Genomic DNA, 16544 nt, shown 5'->3' on the forward strand with positions numbered 1-16544 from the left:
TTTCTGATTTTATGGTGTGTTTTATGATGGAAGTTACATGAGATAATTGGAGCCTATAAAAGGCAACAATGTTCCCCAAGTTGTTTACAACCAAAGGATTATCTCTACTCCTCATTTGCATACTACCACTTCGATTACTACCTTCCATATTTTACTATTATTTTGGGCAACGGTTCTGTGACTTGGAGATTCTATCCGACTGTGAACGTGCTCATAGCGGACCTTTGGTTGTCGTATCTTGGAGACTTGTAGACCGTCAGCACCTGCACGTAGGGAGGCTACAAAGGCTTTAGGACAGCGTCTTTTGATGTGCTTCACCATACCAAGCTTGTTTTCTCATTTTGGTTTTACTATATCTATACTATTATTAAGAGAAGAGAGTTTGTCAGCTAAAATAGAAATTTTTTACCAAAATATCCCTCAAATATTATAAAATATTTGAACTGAAATATTTGAAAAAGACAAAATGGTCGATTCACAAATAAAAGAAAAACAAAAGTGTTTGAACCCAAAATGAGCATTTTGGCCTAATAAGGCGTGTCTTGGAGAAATTGAGCCAATATCAGTGGCTCAAGTTATATATTGTCGACGAGTTCGAAATATATTATTTAGAGGCTAAATAAAGCCTACTTGCAGAATTATGGAAGATTATGCGAGTTGCAAGAAAAGGAAATGAAAAGTCAACTTTAGCACATTTTCCTACTTCGGTTAGGAGAAACCGAGCTAAATAAGGAAGGAGGGGCGACAGACTAACCAAACGAAATTAAAATGAGCTAAAAATTTCCAGATTCATTCTAGACATCCCAACGATCATTTATTATGAATAGTGCAAGAGCTAGTTTGGAGTGGAAAACCTTCAAACAATCAGTCCAGTTTTCTGAAAGACAAAACTGGAAAACCGGACCTGCAAGGAGTCCAGCAGCATTTCCGGCCCAACCACATGGAAGTAAGCTCTGAAATTTTACTAGAATGATCTGCACTCATGGTGGATCATTTAATATGAAGAAGTCGAAGGCCCATTCTGAATTCTTGATGGAGATATAATTGAAGGAATAAAGGAGCAGAAAGTGACTCAAAACCACTCCAAAACTCATCATTTTTATCTCCATTTAGTGCTCCATTATCTCCATTTAGTGCTCCATCATGATTTGTTTAAGGCCAACCACTTTGGCATGGTAGCCTATATATAGAGGCTGCAATGAAACAACACAACAAACAATTCTCCTAAACTAATCTCTACGATTACTCAAGTCTCTTCGGAGAACCTCTCTCCTTCTCTTACCGGTGACCACACTACAGTCCCAGAATCCTCAGGAGCCGACTGTCAGTGCCACCAAACATTCTATCAACGTGCTTCAGTCCTAGTCTCCTCGGGAGCCGACTGTAGTACCGCGACCACAACGGTTACGGAACCAGCCAAGCAAGGGTAACGCCCTAGCAAGCCAGCCAAGCTATAGTCACGCTTTAGCAAGTTCTCCCCACTTCCCAGTGATTATCGCTCTGCTCGATCTACGACGTCGAGTATCGATTGTGTGATATTGAATAAACTAAGCAAAAGTCCTCATCACTAGGCACAAAGACCCCTGCGACGAGGTTTTTGCTCTCCTCGTCTACAATCGCTTGAAAGAAGTCAGGTTAAGGGACACCCCCGACGACCGCACCTGAACGGTGCTGGCACGCCCGCGCAAAAAATAGAATGTTGATCAGCTGCAACAAAACTGGAGCCAAACAAAAAGAAACTTAACAAAATAATCAAAAATCAAAAACATGTTATAAACTAGAGAATTAGAGAGAGATAAAATAGAGAAACAGAATATAGGAGGAGGTAGAAGTGTATATTTCATTCTCATTAGACCCCTTTATATAGGAGTAATGTTTACATCATAAGGACATAACTAATGAGTATTTACAGTGGACAGCCACATATATATAATATTTATAACACTCCCCCTTGGATGTTTACCACTAAATGATATGGTGTTGGACGCGCTTAATGTTGCCTCGTCAAAAACCTTGCCAGGTAACAAAAACCCAGTGGGACAAAAACAACCCTGGTCGAAGGAGAAAAAGAGTACAACGCGCATATGTCCTAGGTAGCATGATTTTGAATGCTCCCCCTGATGAGAATCTCCCCCTGATTGTTGCAAGCTTCAGTCATGTATGTAATAAAATACATGCACCATGTATATTAGATATGGTGTGTCGATTACATAGGTGAGACTATGTGTGCTTTGCATAAAGGGGACCCATCATGAATTGCAATTCCTGCAAAAGTTGGGTAATACCAATAAACTATGATGTTCTTTAATGAATCTTACCTGACATGATAAGAGTAGAACCAATTTCATATGCTCAAATTATAGATAAAGATATTAGTTAAAGAATAACAATATAAATGAACAACAATTGACACATTTACCTTTATACAATATTCCGAGCATTGAAATTTAAGTATGGCATACTTAGCCATAGATATCAATTTGTGTAATTGATAATTTCATATAGGCTCAATATGAGCTCTAGATAAATTCATAACTTTGTGGAAGTTAGAATATGTTGCAACATTATGAGTATGATTCGAATTTGATTTCTTAGTCTTGTCATAGTACTCATTGAGGCAATAAGTTACTTTGACTGTAAATTGAATGAGTATGTATGAGCTTTAGACTTTTGATTCCATGAGTGAGCTTTAAGCTCATTCATTCATTCATTCATTCATGGACTTGTCTTTGGCAATATGAATCCGTCAAGGATTTGATTAAGCAATATGCTTATAATGACACATTAATTTGGGGATTTGCTTTTAGTAATTTGCCTTTAAGATTTTCATAATAATCATGACAACCTGCTATAAGCCTCTCGTCAATATAACAGTTATATGTAACACTGTACTTATAGAAAAGTTGTCGCTTAGAGAAGAATGCCCATGTCTCTATAAAGAGAATTGTGTCATAGTGATTTCAATTCACTTTAGTACACCCTTTGTAATTTTTAGGGTAGATAAAGTCCAAGTATATCATCACGTTTACAATATTTAAATTCATTTGAATTGCCTCCCAATTTGGCCAATAGTATGATTTGTCGACACAATAAAACGTGGTAGTATATAGCCCTTGATGATATTTAGTTGCAACTACAGATGAGATATCATCAATGATCATCAATTAGAGATCTATCACACATTCAAAATATATGCATGCATTAGCTATAATAAGCTTATTCATATCAGGTACCCATGCCTCTTTTAGGGGCATTTGTTGTCTCTCAATGACAAATTAATTAAAGAATGTGGATCTTTATATAACCTCATAACGAGTGTTATAGGGCTTGTATAATCTTCCCTTATAGCTAGGGAGATTACAACATTGGACTTGGTGAATATATCCCACATAATGCACACCGTTACAATAGTGTTTCCTCCCCCTAACGGCGGGAAGACCATCTAGTTTGACCATTCGCAAAATATGCGTGCAAAAAAATTTGGATTGGAAATCCATTGGTGGGTGGCAAGCCCAAACCAATTTTTTGGTCAAAAACTTGTCTTTAATAAGTGTCACTTTCTCAATTTCTCATAATTGATTGAGACTTTTTCTTAAGATAATAATAAGACATGGTGGATAAATATCACACACCAATTCATATCGTTTTTCATAATATTTCTCCCCCTAATGGCGGGAGGATTGTCCCATTATAGTGACATGCAACTCGCAACTATGCGATAAATTATAATATCCTAGTTAGGAAAGTTTGCAATTATTGTTGTATTATACAATAATGTAGAGTATGTATGTAGATGAGTCTACATGACATAGTAATGACACATTAGTCACGCCAAAATAAATTTATTTGGCTCAATGAAATTTTTAATTCATGATATAGTATACAGTAGTATACTTATAGTTGATTAATACAACATAAAGTCGGTGGAAATTTCATCACCAATATATGCAGTGGTAATTCCATATATGTAACATAATATGAGCTCAGTTGGAGCCGGCCATCAATCAAGATCTGCAGCTCTTGAGATGATTGTTACCTTAGCTTTTGGAAGCATCAATTGTGAAAAATTATAAACAATTGCAATGGATCATGTCCATAGTTGCATTATATGCATGCAAAACAACTATGTTTGTCATTATATTTAGGACTAATTTCAGTTTACCCCCCTGAGGTTAGGGGTCGTCATCATGTTAGTCCCTCTAGTTTCAATTTAATCATGTTAGTCCCTGTACTCTCAAATTTCATCATCCGTGTCCAATTTTTAGACTTCCGTCCAAATTGGACGTTAAATCAGTCCAGTGGGCCCCCTTTTGGGGGTAAAATGGTCATTTTGAGCTCCAAATTATATTTAAAAAAAAATTTAAAAAAAAACTTCTGTTTCTTTTTTTTTTTTTTTTTTTTCTGTTTCTTCGTTTTTTTTTCTTTGCTTTTTTTTTTATTATTGTTTCTTTGCTTATTTTTTTATTATTATTATTTTTTTTTTATAATTTTGTCTTCAACCTATACACCACAAGTTATAATAGGTTTATAAAGTGAAGAATAATAGGATATATCCCCAACAAAGTGAAGAAATATCTGTAAAATATGATTAAAAAAAATAAATACAGATATTTCTTCACTTTATTGGGGATATATCCTAAAATTCTTAGCTTTATCGGAGATATACCACAAGTTATAATAGGTTTATAAAAACAAAAACAAAAAATACTCTAGGTGTTTCTTTTTTATTTTTTTATTTTTTATTTTTATAAATTTTTTCTTCAACCTATACACCACAAGTTATAATAGGTTTATAAAAAAAAAAAAAAAAAATTCTAGGTGGTTAAAAAGTCGCTCGCTGGTCTACGATATTTGTGATATATCTTCGATAAAGTGAAAAATTTTAGGATATATTTGTAAAATATATCTATAAAATATAATAGGTTTATAAAGTGAAGAATAATAGGATATATCCCCAATAAAGTGAAGAAATATTTGTAAAATATGATTAAAAAAATAAATACAGATATTTCTTCACTTTATTGGGGATATATCCTAAAATTCTTCGCTCGCTGGTCTACGATATTTGTGGAACATCTCCGATAAAGCGAAGAATTTTAGGATATATCCCCAATAAAGTGAAGAAATATCTGTATTTATTTTTTTAATCATATTTTATAGATATTTCTTCACTTTATTGAGGATATCTTAAAATTCTTCACTTTATAAACCTATTATATTTTACAGATATATCCTAAAATTCTTCGTTTTATCGGAGATATATCACAAATATCGTAGACCAGCGAGCGGCTTTTTAACTACCTAGAGTATTTTTTTTTTTGTTTGGGAAAACATCACCAATGGTCACTGAGTTATGACTTATTCGACACTTAACTCACTGTATTTTCAACAATATCACTTAACTCACTCAGTTTTACATCCGTCTTTCACTTAACTCACTGTCGTTAATTTTGCCGTTAAAAGCTATTAAAATTGAGGGTATATTTGTCTAAACACTAAAAAAATGCATTTCTAACTTTTAAAAAAAAAAAAAAAAAGACAATTTTTTGTTCAAATTATATTTAAGTTAAAAAAATCATTTTTTATTAGAAATCTCATAAATTTAAAAAATTGAAAAAAGTTTAATAAATGTAAATTGAGGGTGTATATTTATCTAAACACTAAAAAAATGCATTTCTAACTTTTTTTTTTATTAAAAAAAGACAATTTTTTTCAAATTATATTTAAGTTAAAAAAATCATTTTTTATTAGAAATTTCAGAAATTTTAAAAAATTGAAAAAAAGTCTAATAAATGTAGTTTTTTTAAGTTAAAAATGATTTTTAAGTGTTTTGACAAATATACCCTCAATTTTAACGGCTTCTAACGGTAGAATTAACGGCAGTGAGTTAAATGAAAGACGGATGTAAAACTGAGTGAGTTAAGTGATATTGTTGAAAACACAGTGAGTTAAGTGTCGAATAAGTCATAACTCAGTGACCATTGGTGATATTTCCCCTTTTTGTTTTTATAAACCTATTATAACTTGTGGTGCATAGGTTGAAGACAAAATTATAAAATAATAATAATAATAAGCGAAGAAAAAGAAAAAAAAAACAAGAAAATAAAAAAAATGCAAAAAAAAAAAACAGAAAAAAAATGCAAAAAAAAAAAAACGAAAAAAAGAAAAAAAAAATCTTTTTTTTTTTAGTTTTTTTTTTTTTGTCTTGAAATGACTATTTTAGCCCTCAAAAGTCAGACTTAACGGTCCAAATTCGACGGAATAGTAGAAATTGGACACGGATTATGAAATTTGAGAGTACAGGGACTAACATGATTAAATTGAAACTAGAAGGACTAACATGATGACGACCCCTAACCTCAGGGGGGTAAACTGAAATTAGTCCTTATATTTATCATGAACATTCATGGTTCAAAATGAATTTATTAATGAACACGTGGTTCATATTATTGTTTGACACTGAAAACAAATGTCAAAATTATATACTCAAATTTGAGTCTGGGACAGTAGTCCATATGAGTATAAGCATATCCTCCAATAAATAATAGATTTAGGGATCATAGCCCTCATACTCAAAACATTTGGTTTGAGTCTTCACAATTAGAAGCATGTTCTAAGAGTGGAGTGAACATTTGTACTCATAAAGAGAAGGGACAAGGGTCCTGACATAATTGGAGATCAAGAAACAAGAGGTTTCGATCTATTTGATTGTATAACAATCAGTGGAGGAATTTTAAGTCCTCATGAAATTGAATCAAGAAACATGTAGTTTCGATCTCATTATAAATTGACAATTTTATATCAAATTATTAGATAAGATAATAAGGGGATATCAAATTGAAGTCATCAAACTCATGAAAAATACATACCTTGATTCTGTAGGAAATATAATTAATATTTTTGATACCAATATGTGAGTACCATATGTCAAAATAGAGGCAGATTCATTTAGAGTCAGTAATTGAAATATGCATTAATATAACATTATAAAAATAATCAATAAAACTGTTGTAGTCTAGTTGGTTAAAATATTTGGTTCGCATCCAAAAAGACCTGGGTTCAAGTCCCAGCGATGGAAAAATAATTTTGTTATTTTTTCACAAACGACATAATCATATGAGGTAGATATGACAAAAATAATCATAAGTAATAAATGTTCATTATGATTGCATAAAATAAATAACTATGGTAAGTATCGAATAATGGTAATAGAATGAGTTACTTATAACAATAATTACCGGAGAATGGTAATAAAATTGATAATAAAATGAGTTATTAATAACAATAACTACAAGATAATGGCAATTAAAAATATTATCATGATAATTGTAGCTCTTGCAACAAAAACTCACGACAAATTCAGTTATGAAAGAATTGTAATAAAGGTAATTTAAACATAATAAATATGATTAAACAGATAAAGATAATGAAACATAATTACGTTTAATCGGTGCCAAAACATAGGCTTAAAATGACTAAACAAAATAAATAGAGACAAAAAAAGCGCCTAAACATAGGCTTAAAATTTATCGGTGTCAAGAAAACCGCCGCTGATCATGTAATCAATATGTTTTCCATTGTCCACAAAAAAATCAGAGACTTTGAGCTTGTTATCTTCACTGACAGATTCTCCACATAACTTTAGTTGGGAGGTAATCATATGTTTAGCGGAATTGAAAATCAGTGACAGATTTAAAGTTCTGAAGGCGCAAAAATACGTCCATTCATATTGTGCTCTAGATAGAACAATGGTTTTCTGGTGAGCAAATCGATCAGCCAATGTTTGCCAAATCTCAAGTGGATCTTTCACCGTAAGGTAATCATCTTTTAGGATCTTATCAAGATGATAACGCAAGAAAATCATAGGCTTGGCGGGATCTTGCACAGATGACTTATTGTCAACTTTGATGGCATTTCCAAAGTTTTTAGCCGGCCATAAGGTGAATTTCAGCATCAAATAGTTCTTGCCAGAAATTTTAAGAGGATCATAGTCCAATTTTGTTAGATGCGTCATCTTTCTACAAAGAGAAAAGATGAGATATATTAGGATCCATAATTATTAGAACACTATGTTCTATGAAAAATTCATATACGAAACAAAGGTTTCGAAGAGTTCATAAATATGAACAATAGATCCCATAGGGAACACACGAGAAAAACATTCGTGTGATGTCTATAGAACCATAGGTTCTAAGACTACTTGGTCAGAGGACTCAAGTCTTGAGCAATGGAACTTGTAGTTCTCATTGTCGTATATGAAATATAAATTTTCAACAATTATATTATATAAAAGATACATACAAATATATGTAAATGATCGCATAAAGAAAATTGATATTCATCTAGGAGAGAAAGAAGAAAAACTCATAGATCATTAACCTTGGTCATCAGCAACTATGTTGCACCATAAGGCTTGCGGATCATCATGGAGTTCAAAGATGAAGAAGAAGAAAAATAAGAGCAAATTCGTGCTGATAACGTGTTATAAACTAGAGAATTAGAGAGAGATAAAATAGAGAAACAGAATATAGGAGGAGGTAGAAGTGTATATTTCATTCTCATTAGACCTCTTTATATAGGAGTAATGTTTACATCATAAGGACATAACTAATGAGTATTTACAGTGGACAGCCACATATATATAATATTTATAACAAAACAAAATATGTGCAGCAATTTTCTCCACATTCTGTGGATTAACTTCCCACATAATTATCCACAACACCCACATGGTGTGTTTGGAGTCTCGTGTCTGTGTGTGTGTATATATATATATATATATATATTATCTATTAGCCTAATCTATTTTTATCATTTTTTATTTTAATCAATTTTACAATTTTACAGAGGAAAAAAAAAACAAATTTTTACAACATGAGTTTGGCAGCAAAGTGAAAAAATGGTGTCTCATCTTCGTCCTTCAAATCTTCAATACCTTTTTCTCCTCTCTTCTCTTTCTTTCGACCTCTGACTTTCTCTTGTCGTTTCCATCATCCTCACAAACTCAAAATCAAACCCAGATAAGTTCAATATGTCATAAACCCAGATAAAACATCTGTCCTATCTCCATCATCATCACTCAATATAATCAGATCTGTGAATTTAAATGAAGAAGGCCATGAAATTCAATTTGTAGTTGTTGGTGACCCCAATTTGACCCTCTCTCTCTCTGTCCCTTATATTACTCCACTAGTACTATTACATGCTTTTGCTGTTCTAATCAATCACTCCACCATCAGAAAGCAAGCAAGCAGTAGGCTAAAACCAATAAGGAAGACCCACCACCCTTGTGTCTGGGTTGTCCCCAATTTGTCTCTGGAGCTAGAAATTGTAGCCAGATGACTTAGATGACTCAGATGAGATCACCATATCACTGGTTCCAGCCCCATTTGGAACTTCACCTTGTGTAGCATTAGCAGCAACACTAGTTGGGTGCTAAGGTGGAAGCTCTGCAAGCTAGTCAATGGCGGTTTTCGCCTTCTTGATGAGCCAATCCACGGCTTTACTGGGCCGGTCGTAGCCCAGCCGGTTGAACATCATAGAATTGGGCTGACAACCGGACACGGCGGTCTCTGGGGCCTTTTGCTGTGTAAGCCTTGTTGTGGCGGTCTTTCCGGCCGGTGGATAGAACAATGTGACCTCGTTGGACTTGCAAAATCTCTCCTCCGACGCTCTTCATGCCCATTCTCCTTCTTGGTTTTGCATGTTCTGTAATTTGGTTGCTGGGTTGTTAGGTTTGGTTGGAGCCTGGAGGAATTTATGACTTTATGAGCTCAGCATGTGTCTGATGCTGGTTTTGGACAAGTTGTAGATATTGTTGACGATGATGGAAATGGGTATTGTATGAATCTAGGTTTTGGTCCTGTGATTCTTCTTGCAGAATTGGGTCTTTAATTTGGTGGAAATGGGTATTGCCTCTACTGAAATTTTTCTGAGAAATTGGATGAGAAATGAGGAAGAATTAGATAGAATTAAAAATTTATTTAGAAAAGAAAAGAAAATAGTATAAAAAAAATTAGAAGGTTATTTTGGTATTTTATCCCTATGTGCTTGCCACGTCATCAATCTAACGGAGTCGTCACGGAAATTAGCTGGAGGTATCACGTCGATATCACTATAGGGTAAAATCTTTATGTGGTACCTGAACTATCACGAAATGCACTTTTTGGTACCTACAAATTTTTAAGAAGTCTAGTGGTACCTGTATTATCCTCCGTTAGCCATTTTAGTACTTCCGTCAATTATTCCATTAAAGTATGGGTAAAATCGTAAAACACCTATTTTTCATATTTCTTTTACAAATTTTTTATTAAACTAAATTAAAATAAATTAGACTAAGTTAAAAGAAACACCTAGAATTGAATTTAGTGAATATCTAAATTTACCTATCATCTCTATTGATTAATCCTATTAATTGTTCGAGAAAAAGTTATCTCCAAATTAGTATATATTAAATTTTCATAAAATAAAAAAAAAACTAAACAAAAATAAAAGTACTTAAATTAATTGACCCAAGTGTCCCGATAACAATAAAGAATAAAATGGGTATTATTTATCTTTTTTTAATTATAGATATTAAATATATTAAATTCTATAATTCTAATTATGAATGAAAAGACTATTTTACCCTTGTTATTTTACTCACATGAGTGTCACATGACTGCCACATATGCATTTTTAACGGAATAATGGATGGAGGTACTATAAAGGCTAACGGAATGATAGTACATGTACCACTGGACTCCCTAAAAATTTGTAGGTACCAAAAAGTGCATTTCGTGATAGTTCGGGTACTATATGAGGATTTTACCCTATCGCTATAAGGCTTTGGTATTACATTGGTATAGTTAAGAATTTAGGTATCAAATTGACATTGGCACGAGAGTGTGGGCACTGTTGCTGAATTTTTCTCTTAGTATAATTATTAATTAGTGATGAACTGTACATAATTGCTTTTTTGGGTGACGAATTGGGTCCTCCGCTCCACCATGTGCAGATCGACCCTCCCCAGGCCAGTTCAGAAAAGCATATAAGGGCATAATGAGAATTTGAACTTGGACTGGTATGTCGGCACATGCCTACACGAAAAGCCTACTAGCCTAGCATCATCAAGCAGGAAAAGGAGTCGGGAGACTAGTAAAGTCATCAAGACTTAAAATTATGAATATGTGGATTAAGCAGACTGTTAATTTCTATTTTTTTTTCATTAGAGTTTTGATGTAAACAAGTAAACAACTATGGACATGTGAATCTGTTTTCTTGTTTGTTTCTTGCTCCTGTTCTGCGTGCGAGCTCCTCTTCCTTTTTCACCTGTTTCAGCTTCCTCTGGCTGCCCAACTAGGCAACTAATCCATTTGCACAGAACGGCTTTGGGTGACGAATTAATAATCTTATTAACTCAGCGATTTCATTGTTCCCAGCGAATTTTTTTTTTTAAATGCGCGAATGCATCCTGTGCTTATCAGACCCTCCGAGCCATCCCTACTTTGCTTGTCATTTGCATCCCCAATATCAAAGGTTACGTAGAGAAAATGGCTGACCCAGAATTAATGATTTTCCAATATTAATTCAATTTGGTCTTGCGGTCTATTTCGTTTTGAAATCATATATATCAGTATTTGCTGTGCTTCTGGTTTAGTCAGCTTTTCAATTGCTTCAACTACTTCAATTTGATCTTGGGGTGATTGGGCATGTGAAACACAGGTAAGTGCATGTCAACAAATATGTAGCTCGACGTCATGATTCTTCTGATTTGGTGTGAGGCCTTTGGAGGGGTCTGAATTTGCGAGCTTCCTCGTCACAGCATCAACCTGCTTGTTTATCATTTGTGTCCTTCAGTGTTCAAAAGAATAAATAATTAGAGCAATATCTGTATATCACAAAGACCAAACTCCTAACATAAAATGCTTCAAAAAGTGAACAGCTCAGAAACACACAAACTATGGACATATATCGATCGAACTATCTTCACCTTCATTTATTCTAATAGAGCCTATGCTACAGCATACGTGCGACCATTGCCTCCAGTTTTACATTAAAGACTATGCCTCCAGTTTTACATTAAAGTCTATTTCCAAGCATAGCAGTCCCCAATATCAACTCTTAATTAATATAGGCATAAAGCCATTATACTAGAGTACTGATATCCTATGAGTACATTTGCTTCAAATTTCATTGCAGCTCATGCTCATATTACTAAACCCTGCAACTCGATTCGGTCCTTACATAAGCAAATATCATCACATTTCAAACTAAAATAACATAAATAAGAAAATAAACGCAAGAAGGATGAAAAGGAAACAAACATGATCTGGGTCTCCTTTCACTCCTCTTCCTTCTACTTCTCTTTCTTCCTGCATGAAAACTTCAAAATTAAAGTCTGACTTCGAATGGTAACTCAAAAAACAAAATTTAACAATGTACCAAACCCAAAGCTTAAATCTTTATAGCAAATTTGGATCTCAATTCTATCTTATTATTCAGAAAGAAAAATGATAATAAATAAATGGGAAAAATTCACCAACGGTGTCTGGACACTTAGGGGACTTTCAGAATGATACCTGAACTTAAAAAGTTATTAATGTGATACCTGGACTCATTTTTTCGTATCAACGTCGTACCTATGACCAATTTCCATAACGGCTCCGTGACGGAAATTGGCCGTAGGTATCACATTGATACGAAAAAATGAGTCCAGGTATCACATTGATAACTTTGTAAGTTCAGGTATCATTCTGAAAGTCCCTACGTGTCCAGACACCGTTGGTGAATTTTTCCCAATTTTGCACGTGCGATGCACGTGAGTCACTTAATGAAGACAAAAGGACCGATTTACCCTCAAATTCTTTTTTTCTTTTCTTTTCTTTTTTTCTTTATTCTTCTTTCTTTCTTTCTTCTTCTTCTTTTCTGGTTTCTTCTTCCCCTGATTTGAATCATCAAGATTCAAATCATCTTGCTCGTCCGATTCCCACCGCCGATCGCCGATCAAACACCGTCGCTACGTCTCAATCCACCTTCATGCACCACAGATGTTTCTGGTTCCCCCAACTTCAAATCCTATAGCAAATTGAAATTGTGCATTGAGGCTTCACTGCTCACTCCGAGTTCATCCCCGCTGCCGTCGCCAGTGACTTGACCACAACAACCTCCACCACCGCACAACAACGTCCTCCACTGCTTCTCGATTGGGTTTGGGGATAAGGACTGCTTTTTCCTCCACCGCTAGCGAAATCGTGGAGGCTCAAGGCCACATTCTAAGGGCCATCGGCCGGAAGGATCGCCACAGCAAGGTTTGCACCACCAAAGGCCCCAGGGACCGCAGCATCAGGCTCGTCGGCCACACCGCCATTCAATTCTATGACATGCAGGACCGGCTTGGATACGACGAGCCTAGCAAGGTCGTGGATTGGCTAATCAAGAAAGCCAAGGCCGCAATCAACGAGCTCGACTAGCTGCCACCGTGGAACCCAAACTAAATTTATGTTCATACAACATTTTCTCCGACGATGCCGATATCCACCGCGCAGGACACGTAGAACGTGAGCCTCAATTTCTCGATGGTGGAGGCTCCGATATCCAACATTGTACTAATCTGATCAATGGTGTATAAAAGGGGGTCGGAGGAGAGAACGAGAGTGGTGGTGGTCAAGTCATTGGCGGCGGCGGCGGGGATGAACTCGGAGTGAGTGGTGAAGCCTCAATGCACAATTTCAATTTGCTATAGGATTTGAAGTTGGGGGAACCAGAAACATCTGTGGTGCATGAAGGTGGATTGAGACACAACGGCGGTGTTTGATCGGCGATCGGCGGTGGGAATCGGACGAGCAAGATGATTTGAATCTTGATGATTCAAATCAGGGGAAGAAGAAACCAGAAAAGAAGAAGAAGAAGAAAGAAAGAAAGAAAGAAAGAAAGAAGAATAAAGAAAAAAAGAAAAGAAAAGAAAGAAAGAATTTGAGGGTAAATCGGTCATTTTGTCTTCATTAAGTGACTCACGTGCATCGCACGTGCAAAATTAGGAAAAATTCACCAACGGTGTCTGGACACTTAGGGGACTTTCAGAATGATACCTGAACTTACAAAGTTATCAATGTGATACCTGGACTCATTTTTTTCGTATCAATGTGATACCTACGGCCAATTTCCGTCACGGAGCCGTTACGGAAATTGGTCATAGGTACAATGTTGATAGGAAAAAATGAGTCCAGGTATCACATTGATAACTTTGTAAGTTCAGGTATCATTATGAAAGTCCCCTAAGTGTCCAGACACCGTTGGTGAATTTTTCCCTAAATAAATTGACCCCAGCAGAAGAAAACCTTGCGGCACTGGCCATAAGACTGTGAGCACTTCAACTGCGTCACTAATTTTGTTTCAGTTCTCTGCTATTTCTGCATAACTCCAACAACTTCCCTATAATTTATGTATTATAGGGAAGCAAAAGTCAAAGCTTTAGCCTCTTTTTCTTCTCCAACTCCAACAGATTCCTTATTTTACAACAATCTCTAAAATATCCATACTCTTCCTTAAAATTTTAGAGTTTGCTGTAAATATAGGGAATTTGGTTTTCTCTTTCCTCACTTTCCCTAACATAGGGATAGTTATAGGGAATCTGTTGGAGCAAAAGAGACTTATTTTTCCCTAAAGTATAGAAAAATCATAATATAGGGAATCTGTTGGAGTTACTCTAAGGTTTTCTCCCTAAGCAATCAATGAAAGTGAAACCCCCAAGGTAAATCTAATAAAATTAATGAAGTTCCGAACAAAGAGCTAGCTAGACTGCTAGAGTAAAAGAGGAAAGAACATTAAGAGTCAGCATTGAAGGGAATAAGAAATGTCCTTTTCTAAGTGAGAGTTTTGACTCAGAAAAGGAATTAAAGCTCTGGTTGGTTTAATTGTACTCCGCCTCGGAATCTTCTTCGATTCCGATACTATACTAGGCTCATTTGGGCTTTTTATATTAGAAGACATAAATTCTGCTACTAGATTCCATTTCAATTCTTGTCCACCTAAGGCAGTTACGTCTGTAACTTTTGTATTCCCAATTTGGTCCGATCTCTGTACATATCTTTAGAGTTAGGTGATGAATTATAATAGAAAGTGAACATATAATTTTGCAAAATATTTAAATTCTCGTTTAACAATGCTATTATATCATTCTAAAAAAAAAAAAAATGCTAGTCTATTCAATACTATATTGAAGCCTCGAAATAATATATTGTATGTACGGGAAATGACAGTTAAATGGTCCCAACCCTAACCTAAGCTTGATTATCGGAGTACGGAATATAGGCACAGTTGACATTGTTAAACACATTACTATATTTCAACCATATCCAACCCTCCCAAAACCCCTTACCCAAAAAAAAAATAAAAAAAAAATAATAAAATAATAATAATAATAATAATAAATCCCGAAGCCCTGCTAAACTCATTTCCAGATACTTGTGAGTTGTGAACATGACCTGTTGGAAGAGTCACTGCTCACGAAAATTACAAAATATTCACTCTAATTTTATGAATGAATTAAGGCCAGAGTAGAGCTTGGAAACTATTAAATGAAATATTGTCGACGAAGGATTTAAAATCTTTTGTATATTATATTATTATATAACAAGTACTTGTCAAACGCTTTCAACCGTGCTTTAGTTTGTTTGTCACCAAGAGAAATCACTAGTACAACAAATTGATGTTTATATGTAAAGGCCGAAGGAGTTTTAACTTGACGATAAACAATTTAGGCTTTGAGTTTTACTTTCTGTTTGTGAGGTTTGGAACTCCATAACTGTGGTTATAATCAAATTACAATAACCATATAGCTAGTAAACGTCATCCTTCTTCTTTAGTTTGCAAATCATTTTTCAGAATCATCTAAAGAAGACATTATGTAAATAAAATACTAAAAGCCACACTCTTTTTGAGTAAAATATACTGTTTTGTAGAAGACAGTTTATCGTGGTTAATTTGACGTTATTCATCTAGAATAAATGTTTTGGATCTTCTCCTGTAGTTTCCTGCAACATTCACCATGCTGAGTGGTAGGTGTAACCAATTAATTAAAAACTGATACACGCGTGTTCATCTTTCTCTTGTCTATGATTATTAAAACCGCCTGCCCATCTATTTGGGATGCCTATTTCACTGCAATGGATCGTTCTAGTTTAAGTGCTCTTGTGGAGGAGCTAGGTCAGAATAAATATAAGTTCTCGGCTGAATCATGTTTCAGGCCGGTAAGCTAATAGAATGGGTATCATTTGGCTCATTAGTTCTAATCTTGGATTTTTTTTTTAAATTTTTTTTTGTAAATTAGGAACCCAAAATTACAATCGAAAGCCACGAGACCATCCTAAACCAAAAGAATCAAACATGACCGCCGTTTCCGAACCAGGGTAACTACGACGACACTTTGTTCCAGATGATCTTTCCAATTACCGATTGTACTGTTCCTTGAACAAAGAAAACAAAAATTTATGCCTTGGACGAAAAGAAACAAGCTAGGGATTATGACAGCATGTTTTTTGGTAGGCGGGTGCTTTGTTGTACAT

General features: G+C 34.7%; 2 protein-coding genes across 4 annotated transcripts in view; both read right to left on the reverse strand.

The window, feature by feature from the left end:
* Nucleotides 1–16544, reverse strand: part of LOC133742907 (pentatricopeptide repeat-containing protein At4g17616) — a 65407-nt gene that overhangs the window by 18707 nt on the left and 30156 nt on the right. The window lies entirely within an intron of this gene.
* LOC133744781 (uncharacterized) lies at nucleotides 7520–8014 on the reverse strand. Its single transcript, XM_062172826.1, has one exon. It carries the CDS (start codon nucleotides 8012–8014, stop codon nucleotides 7520–7522), a length of 495 nt encoding a protein of 164 aa, XP_062028810.1.

This window comes from Rosa rugosa, chromosome 4 (genome assembly GCF_958449725.1).
Source record: "Rosa rugosa chromosome 4, drRosRugo1.1, whole genome shotgun sequence".
Classification (NCBI taxonomy): domain Eukaryota; kingdom Viridiplantae; phylum Streptophyta; class Magnoliopsida; order Rosales; family Rosaceae; genus Rosa; species Rosa rugosa.

Excerpts from the sequence above, each read along its gene's own strand:
- LOC133744781 (XM_062172826.1), bottom strand. The coding sequence starts at position 8,014 with ATGACGCATCTAACAAAATTGGACTATGATCCTCTTAAAATTTCTGGC.